General features: G+C 28.7%; 1 protein-coding gene across 1 annotated transcript; it reads left to right on the top strand.

The window, feature by feature from the left end:
• Window positions 1-35: 35 nt before the first annotated feature.
• LOC119682881 (uncharacterized protein DDB_G0284459-like) lies at window positions 36-9,623 on the top strand. The gene is made up of 4 exons (XM_038096414.1): window positions 36-231; window positions 7,408-7,464; window positions 7,565-7,762; window positions 8,927-9,623. The coding sequence occupies exons 3-4, from the start codon at window positions 7,574-7,576 to the stop codon at window positions 9,506-9,508; spliced, it is 771 nt and encodes a 256-aa protein (XP_037952342.1). The 5' UTR covers window positions 36-231; window positions 7,408-7,464; window positions 7,565-7,573; the 3' UTR covers window positions 9,509-9,623.

The raw sequence follows: 9,623 nt of genomic DNA on the forward strand, positions 1-9,623 counted from the left end.
AAACAATTCAGCTACGATCCCTGCTACTATCGCATCACTCCCAACCTGCCAAAGGGCCAATCAGTTTGCAGTGATGGTACAGGCACGGGTGCTTATCGGCGTAGACGCCAATACCGACGACAATATTCTTGTGCCGATCGCAGTCGTGAAGATTCTCGCGATAGAACCAGTGACACTATCAACACTGATTCCTCCACAATTTATCCAACCAATCCAACTGAGCGCATCAGTGTAAGTTCGCTCGTTAAAACTGAAGCGTTCATAAAGCTTAGATTTTTCTTTGTTAAACTGCCGCACTGCAAAATTGCACCACAACACACAATACCTTGCCTCTGCCTTCAAATTTATTCGTAAGCGGTTTGTTATTTGAAGCCTTTTCAACACTAGCAAATAATGAGAACTCTCTCAAAAACTGTACAATAGCAAGAATTGTTTAAATTATTTTTTAAATTCATATTATTTTTGTGTGGTCTTGTCTTTGAAAGTCTTTATTCTTGTACTATAAAATACCCTTTATCCTTCAAAATGCTTTTGTTACTGGGGTTATTGTTCTGTTGCACCAAATAGCGCACTTTGTTATTGTAAGTTTTGTTCAAGTTCGCAGCATAAATTTTTCAAAATTTTCTGCTTTATTTCAGTTCTTTCTCAGTTTGTTAAAAATACTCTTTTCTAGAGCTTCTTTATGTATGTTTTGTGACCATAAATCATTTTAATTTTTATCGAAAAGGTTATGGCAACAGTTTGAATATGCAAGTGTGCTTGTCCTTTCAGCAAATTTTAGACTACTCACAATTTATATTTTATATTTTATATTTTATATTTTATATTTTCTGTTTTCTTTATTCTTTATTGTTTATTGTTTAATTAATATCATTTTTCAACTCTTTTATCGCATTTTACTTAAACAATTTGCAAGTCATTCTCTTAGTACAACTTTGTGACGTAGATTTAATTTATTTTTGAAAGAAAATGGTAATAAATTCAACAATTCATAGCACTTAAAATGAACTTTATTATCATCCTTTTTTATATTTTTGATGACAAAGGATTAAGATTGTTAGCACAAGAAAAAGGGTATGATGTTAATAAAGTAACTTTCCTTTGTGCTGAATTCGTATACCAAATAATAGGTCAATATGCTTAGAAGAGTTTAAGCTCAATGTTGTTGTTACTCTTCATACTCTTATTAATAATACCGCATTTATCATAATTTAAACAAAGTAAACAAGAAGATAAGCAGAACAAAATTATAAATATTATTTACTGTGGTTTTAAGCATCGTTAATACTCTAAAAACCTCATTTAATATCTTATTATAATTGATTTATACATTTATTCATAAATATACATTTATAATTAAATGTGTATTAACTAACCAAACAAATATCCTATTAGATACAAAATAAACAACGCAAAATAAACTTAGTTTCGGTTTTCCTGTAGGTTGAATACAACAACACAAAAAATCAATTTCAATCTTTATAATTATCTCATTAATAATATTATTTTAAATATGTTGGCAAATTATTTTCTATAATTTAAGCATTTGTTTAAACATATTGCAGTGTATGGGCTTATACAAGTAATTGAGGTATGTTACTGAACTTCCTTATGATATGAAACATTGAATTGCATTGGTAGCATATATAAGACAATTGACCGAACGGTACTAGATAGATATTATTATTTAAATTAGCTTATAGTAGATAATTAAATACAAAGCAAATACAGAGATACCAACATGAGAATAAATATTTATTAAGCGTTAATAAATCAATAAAATTCTGATATAGAAGAAGTACTGAAAACATTGAGAGTACCGCACCGTACTTCACCGCATCTAAAACATTACATTATAAAAATATTAATTTGAAATGTTTGTTAAAGTTCCTACTTAAAAGATTTATCTTATGTAGTAAAATATCGTTTAATATATGATTATCGTTAACAAGCACAAGATCGATATATGGGCTTAGAATATTTCTCAATTGTTTAATTGCATCTTGTATTTTTAATTTTCAATATTGAATATATTTTCAAGTATATAAAGTTTTTAAAAAGAGTTTTATTTATTACATTTCTTAGTGCAGTTAGTTAGCATTTTTTAATATATTTTGGTTTGTCATTTAATTTTTATTATTATGTTGAAGCTATTTGAGCCAGTGCACTTAAGCACTTTTACTGTTTCTTAACTCGTGGTATTTTTAAAACCCCTCTTTACGCCTTGACTAGATTATTGTGTATCACTTCATTAACATAGACTCAGCAATAATCTGCATATCTCCCCGAGGAGCCTGTAACCATTCTGAGATTTGAAAACATGGTGTTGGTAAGTCTGTCAGTTTTCGCAAATAATTTCAGGGCTCTATCCTTTATGTATGTTTTGATGGAATCAACCTTGACGTCCTAATGTACCATGGTACTTTGAAAAGTCTTCTCAGAGCCTGGCTTTATGCAATTTCTAGCTGGTGAATAGTAGTATTTGAAGCTCTACTAAACGCTACACAACCATATAAAAGCCACCATTTTTTATTTTATTCTGATTTCATTTTTTCTATTTTTAGTGCAGTTAACTAGCATATTTTTAACTCCCTTCTGATGGTTTTATTTTAATTTCTTTAATGTAGTTAGATGCTTTTTTGTTATTAATTCTCATTATTATTTCATTATAATTATCTAACACTTTCACCGTTCTTTTAATTTGCATTTTAATGACACATGAAAATATTTACAAGTAAACCCATTTTGTAATAAGGATGTATGTATTTTTAAACTAAATTTCTGTAGTATTGTAAATAAATTTTGTTATTTTATTTTATTTAAAGATCCACAGTTCTGGTTTTTTTTTTTTGTTTTTTAATAAATATTTTTTCCAATAATTCAAATTATCTGAATTATTATTTTTGGTACTACTTATTTCAGACAAATCACTGCATTTTGTTTTTTTAATTTTAAGTTTATTATATCTAATAAAATAAACAATTGATATATTTCTAAGATAATTGCGTTTTGCTAATCTTGAACTAGTAGACTTGTTGCAGAAGTTAAAGGTAGTTATTGCTTATTCAATTATTTTTATCTCTCAGACCGAGATTTTTATCTATCAGACAAACTCAGAAAAATTGTGTCTAGCTATTAGCAGTATTAAAGTTTTTAAGCTACCTAAATGATTAGTTAGATTCAGTTTTACAACCAGCCGTAATTGATAAGTCAATAACACATTTTTATATAATTCGGTATTATATAAACCAGTAGATATATTATAATAAAATCACCAAATTTTTCTATTTTTACCAAATTTTTTTATATTTAAAAACATTTTTCAGGAATATTTTGTGTAGAGTGTGGGTGTTGCGGTCAAGGAGCTATCGCGAAACTTTTTGACCCTAAGTAATGGTTGGTTGCAGTGACAGACTATCAGATAATTTTTCATGTACCTCAATTAGCAATTTTTAGCCGTTTTGATACTACATTCTTCGCAAAAACTTTTTAGATAAAATAATACAGACTAAATCCAACCCACTGAATTCAGAAAATTTAATAGATCGTTCGTCTGTATAGTCTGATTAGCTGTCAAAGAAATACCTTTCTAAAAACCTGTTTCGTTTGAACGCCAAAGCCGGTATTTGACAGAAAAACTGTTAAATGGTTTCTTTTTTCCCGCAGGTTTCCATAATTTCTGTAGTGAGAATTACATTAGGTTACTAATAAAATATAAATATTTTTTATCTCAAATTTAAATTTTCTTTCTATTATAGTTTTTGTGACATTCATAAAAATAAAAAAGTTGAGCAAGTTTGGGTCAAATTCGACGTAGGTTCAGTAATTGAATTGAGCTCAAAATTCATTTAAAAGAAAGTCCATCTTAACAACTATAGTTAAAAATTTATTTCTTTGATATTCGTACGGGATCAGAAAATACTTCATTTTAATCGTCTATTATTACTCCTATTCGAAAACATCTATCGCATCACATCCTCGAAATTGTCTGGGGAAGTTGAGTTGTATAACTGCTGTTATGTTCTAGAATTGCCCTTGTTAAATCATTTGGTCTTCCAGAGAAACCTAAGTAGATCCAAGAAGTCTGCTTTCATTATCTTTGTCAGGATAATGAAGAAATATTTTGCATAAAATTCAATATTTTTATATATATTGGGTAAAATTTCTCAAGGTCTACAAAACTGTTTCTTAAAGAATATAAGATTGTATAAAGTTAATATTTTTAATAAATTTAATATATGAAATATTTTTAATGTATTTAATATATAATTTATTTTTAATATATAATACATACTAATAAATTTATACTTAATATATTTATTTAATATAAAGTTAATATACTTTTTATGTTCATCTACTAAAATAAATTTAAACATTTGGATCGAAGACTTTAGACGGTCGAAAATGTTGGAGATGATTAAGAATATTCAAAGAACTATTCGAACATAAAAATATTTGATTTATTAAAATTTATTTTATTTTATTTTTTTTTTATTGTGTTTATATAGATACATTAATAGCATTAACTATGTTCGAACCCAATACATAATATAGTTTAAATAATATCTGAAGCACTACTGTATTTACATTTCTACAAATTAGATTGAAAGAACAAGAGTCCTATTCTTTAGGGAACAATGGATCGGTCAAAGAATTAATTTAAGAATACAAAAATCACATATATCCTTTTTTTTATTAATTGTAAAATAATAAATATCATTAACTGCAAAATTGTGTTGGACCCGTGTAAAAGTGTCACAATATTCACAAAATAAAGGAAAATTCTTATCACAAAAAATAATTATTAAAGCTTGAAAAAATTATTGTTTTAGAAATATTGTATGTTAAAACGATATATTTCAAATGTCATAATATTATAAATATTTGTGTAATATGTAAGCACAAAACCACTCGTGAAAACAAGCAAAATTGAAAACAAACACAGCCTAGAACTCACGCTATTAGCAACAACAGCAACACATTTCATGCATTTTGCGCATTAATGAAGGCTGCACTACAAAGGCAAGCAAACCACGACGAGATAAACAAAACAGGACATAACCTTTGACTTTGTAACTTGTAATGAACGCTTAAATCCATTAAAAGACTTCGCTGGTTAGGTACATGAGGAACTTAGAAATGCGCATAAAGAACTTAATATTGATATATGCGGTTTAAGCAATATAAAGGATCGATTTAGACAAGTAGTTGGTAAATATCAGTGACAGCCCCTCTTGTAAAATGGAATCAAATACACTTAAGTGAACCCATTGTTTGGTAAAGTGAAGCTAGTATAGTATACCTATAGTGCTAGGTATACTAGCCCTTCAAAATATAATTCACATGTTCTCTGACTCTTTTTTTTTAATATTTGTTGTATATGAAGAAATGATAATGTTTTAAATTATCTGCATTGATATCAGAAAACACAGTGTAAAATAATATGAAAGTTTTCTTTAATTATTAAAACTTATACCATGTTCCCACTGCAGCTTAATTAATTTATATTAATCAAATTAAGCTTTGGTCGTTTTCGTTGGCATAAATTGATTAAAAGAGCTTTTATTTGTCTGAAAGTTCTGTGAAAATTCTAAGAGAGCTTTTGTTTCATTATATTTTAATTATTGGTGGATAATATTTAATTTTCTATTATTAATAGAAATTAATTAATTGATCATCGAAAACGAAGGCTATGGGAACAAAGTATTAAGTAGACACCCTTCTGTAAAGACTCTTATTAGGATATAATAAAATATTGTTGACGATGAACCTTTAATATTGGGGCATTTGTTAAGGTACTAAGTAAACAACTTTACAATAAAACTTAAATAGTATCTGTTTTAGGTACAACATTGCATTGATACTTTATTTAGAGGGGTTTTGATACTTTATTATAAAAATCTATGCGGTCTAGCAACGCCATTATATATGATTATTATTAAGTTTGAAATCCAGGCTTCTTCGTCGCTTTAGAGACGCACAACACACAATTCATCGTGATCAGCACTAAATAAATTTTATCATGGCTTTTTAACCGTACAAGTATTAAGGTTTGTCCCTTTTTTGTTTAAATTTAAGTTAATTAATAATAGTCATTATAAGTGAACTTGCAATATTGAAACAATGAACTTTACTTATTATGAGACCGACTTTTTTTTGTTATATAATCTTATAATATTTACAATATAAATAGTTTCTTAAGACAAAATATTGTATTATTAAAAAATGGTTGATCTGTCAACTTCAATCCGTTGCATAGGGTGTTTTGACTGGTATTGGTTTTAGAGGTAGGCAGTAGAGGAGGACATTTCAGGGTGTCAGATATAAGGAGAAGCCGGATGCAAGTCATAAAAAATTGGATGATCTAATAGATATTGTGAACTTCAATCTGTTGTATAGGGTGTTTGTAGTCAGTATTGATTTTACAGGTGGGCACTAGAGAACGACATCTCAAGGTGTCAGATATAAGGGGAAGCCAGTTGCAAGTCAAAAAATAGTGTTTCATTCAATACTTTTATTTACAATTGCACTAAAACTATAAAGATTACTAATACTTTTTTAACTGCACGTAAACTACTAAATGATAAGGTACTTTAGATCATATTAAGCCATACATAATTACTAGCAGCACCGCTGCAAGCAATTGTATATATTTTTCACTGCCTTTTTTATGAGTTTCAATAGTAGTTAAGGTGTCTGAGAGCCATCCCGCATAGGAAGCTCGTTTGTAGTGTTACAAACGGCATTGCTTATACTTCTCAGTACAAGCATTTTATAATTATAACATATGCAAAGCGTATATATGCATATTGAGACAAATGTTGATATGAAAGATTTAGTATTATTATGCGCATCTCTGTTATATAAAGAACGTAACTCATAAAGAGGAACATATGGGTATTATTATTCTTATTCTTATTTCTGTTATTTGAAGAACCTAACTCATAAAAAGAACATATGGGTACTTATAAGAAAATTTTTAGCTTTGATATTGAAAACATGTGCTTAAGTTACATCTTTTTGAATTCTTTCAGTATGCTTTCAAGTCCCAATCGATGTGACGATGAATGTGCTTTTGTAATTCACAAATTTTCTCAATTTTATTATCTGTTTTTGTATTGCACAAAATAACTCATATAAAAAGTTTAATTGAATAAACTAATATGAACACATAATGCAATATATTTATAATTTAAAGTTATATGGTAAAGTGATAGTATGTAAAAATTGAAAGAAAGCGTTAATAACTTCAAATGCTGCAATGTATATATTGTTCAGAATGTTAAAGTTTAAACTACACTTTGTGCTTGTTAAACGCAATTGTTGTATGCAATCACAATAGAATTGTACAGATAACACCACTACCTGTTTTTGATGAAAAATTCGTATCTTGTCTGAAAATTTCAGTTCGACGGCAGCGATTGCGGCGCACTCGCCTATCAGCCATTACACTGCAGTAGTCGTGTAAGCAATTTAGCAATAAGAGTTTATATTTCGATGCACAAATCATTTTCCTATGCACACAACTCTATGTTAAACAAATCCATTTCCATTTCATTTTCAGAATTTAAATATGTTGCAGGAGGAGCACTCCACATCTATAGCAGAACGTTGTACGCGAAGCCGTATCAATTCGGCGATATTCGTTTCATCGGATGGAAGAGGATTTGATTCCATTGAATTCCTGCGAAGGCATGGCTCACAAAGTGTACTCTGTCGAAAAGCCAAAAGTGCAGAGAACATAACTGATAACGACCGAAAAGTAAGTTTGGATAAGCATTTTCATATTATTATATTTCATGTTATGTATTTTATATTAAATAATTTAATATTGAACTACAACAACAAAAAATTTTATTATTTTATTTAACTAATTTTTAGCAAACCATACAACTGTTTCGAGTATTGCCAAATACCCTTCAACAGTGGTCTTGAAATTATTTCTTATATTTAATTATTAGTAAAATTAATTAAAATTATTTAATTATTCGTAGAATTTTTGGAGATCCTGCCATGAGTCCGAATTCTGGCAAATTTAAAGCTCACAGTCTGTGATCATTAGCCAACAGACCCAAAGCCATACTTGACTTGTATGTTGTATGTTGGAAAGTTTTGTTGATTTGCTGTGAAAGTTCATTAACAAATTTACTTGCTGAATTTTATTAGAATGAAATCATAAATCAACTGTAGAATGATTGAATGAAACGTCTTGAAACCTTTATATTAAATACAATAGTTTCAATTACGGTCATTTCCACCATCACTGACATTAAAATGCGAGTTATTTATATTTCAAATTCTATTAAATTTTAAAAGCCTTCCACATATTTTACAATTTTTATAAAATTTTGTCTTTATGTGCCTTTCACATAAATAATTTTATATTCATTGGCTATAATAATCCTTTCGAATGTGCATTTTCAGATGTTGGGGGTAATTGAAATGGATTTTAAAAATAAATATTTAATAGAATTTGTGATTAGAATACTATTATTGAATGGGAAGGTTACTGTTAAAATTACAAACAAAATAATTGTCAAAAATAATAATATTAATATTACAAAGTTTAGTGTAAAAAATTAATATAATGTATAATAGTTAAAAGAAGTAAATACGGCCTTAGTTGAAGTTAATTTATTTTGACTCTATTTGTTTAATTATTTATTTACTAACTTATTTATTTACTTGCTTCAAGATAAGATTCTCTTAACAATAAGTCATTGACAATAACAAGACCATTTTGATAAACTTTCTTCTTCTTCTCTCAACTATATCAAAAGTTATATTCAAAGCAATATTCAACCTTTTGGCAGGATTTCTAAATAGTTTCTAATTTTTTAGTGAAGCCTCTATAATACTTCCAACTAAATAAGCTTATTTTTTAAACAAGATCCAGTCATATCTAATTTATATTTATATTTAACAGAAAAGTTTCTCGGAAAAGCGACAATGGCGCACAAATGATGGCACTGATACTAATACCGATGATGAGACTAGGGATAATATGTGTATCGAACTACAAGAATGTAGACCAATGGTTGATAAATCTAATCGAAATGATAGTGAAATAAGAGCAACAACAAGTTTACTGGGAAATATTGCCCCAGTAACTACATCAAACATGATTGTTGGTAGTATATCGATTGAAGCACCACCAGCCTACATGAAAGACGATAGTAATAGTGCTTTAAATACTATTCTTGATATACAACAAGAACCACTATTGATAAGAACGCCTCCAAAAACAACTTCACGTGACTCCACCGATACAGTCGAAGAACTCATTCTTGTACCCAATGAAACTAGATCTAAAGTATTAGTACATCAACGTTCCTCAACAGCTTCATCCACAGCACGCAGTCAATCACCGCCATTTTCATCAACACACAGTAGTCCAAAAACGCTAACGCTCAAAGGCATCAAACCAAAAATTGGTACATTACCTATGGTTTCAGTATCAGGTCCTTCACCACCACACGAAAAACCGCCACCGTCCGATTGCTTGTAACAAATGGCAGCCGAGACATTTATTTAAGAGTGTTTAAAATCATGGAATGGAAGGAAATTTATGATCATTTGCAGCACTATATAAACATACAATATATAAAAGCCAAAATATTAAA

Source organism: Teleopsis dalmanni, chromosome 2 (assembly GCF_002237135.1).
Source record: "Teleopsis dalmanni isolate 2A chromosome 2, ASM223713v2, whole genome shotgun sequence".
Taxonomy (NCBI): Eukaryota; Metazoa; Arthropoda; class Insecta; order Diptera; family Diopsidae; genus Teleopsis; species Teleopsis dalmanni.

What these genes read in the sequence shown, in the direction of transcription:
- LOC119682881 (XM_038096414.1), top strand. Translation starts at nt 7,574, where the DNA reads ATGTTGCAGGAGGAGCACTCCACATCTATAGCAGAACGTTGTACGCGA. An exon ending in TAACTGATAACGACCGAAAA is followed by an intron (nt 7,763 to 8,926) that starts GTAAGTTTGGAT and finishes TATATTTAACAG; the next exon opens with AAAAGTTTCTCGGAAAAGCG.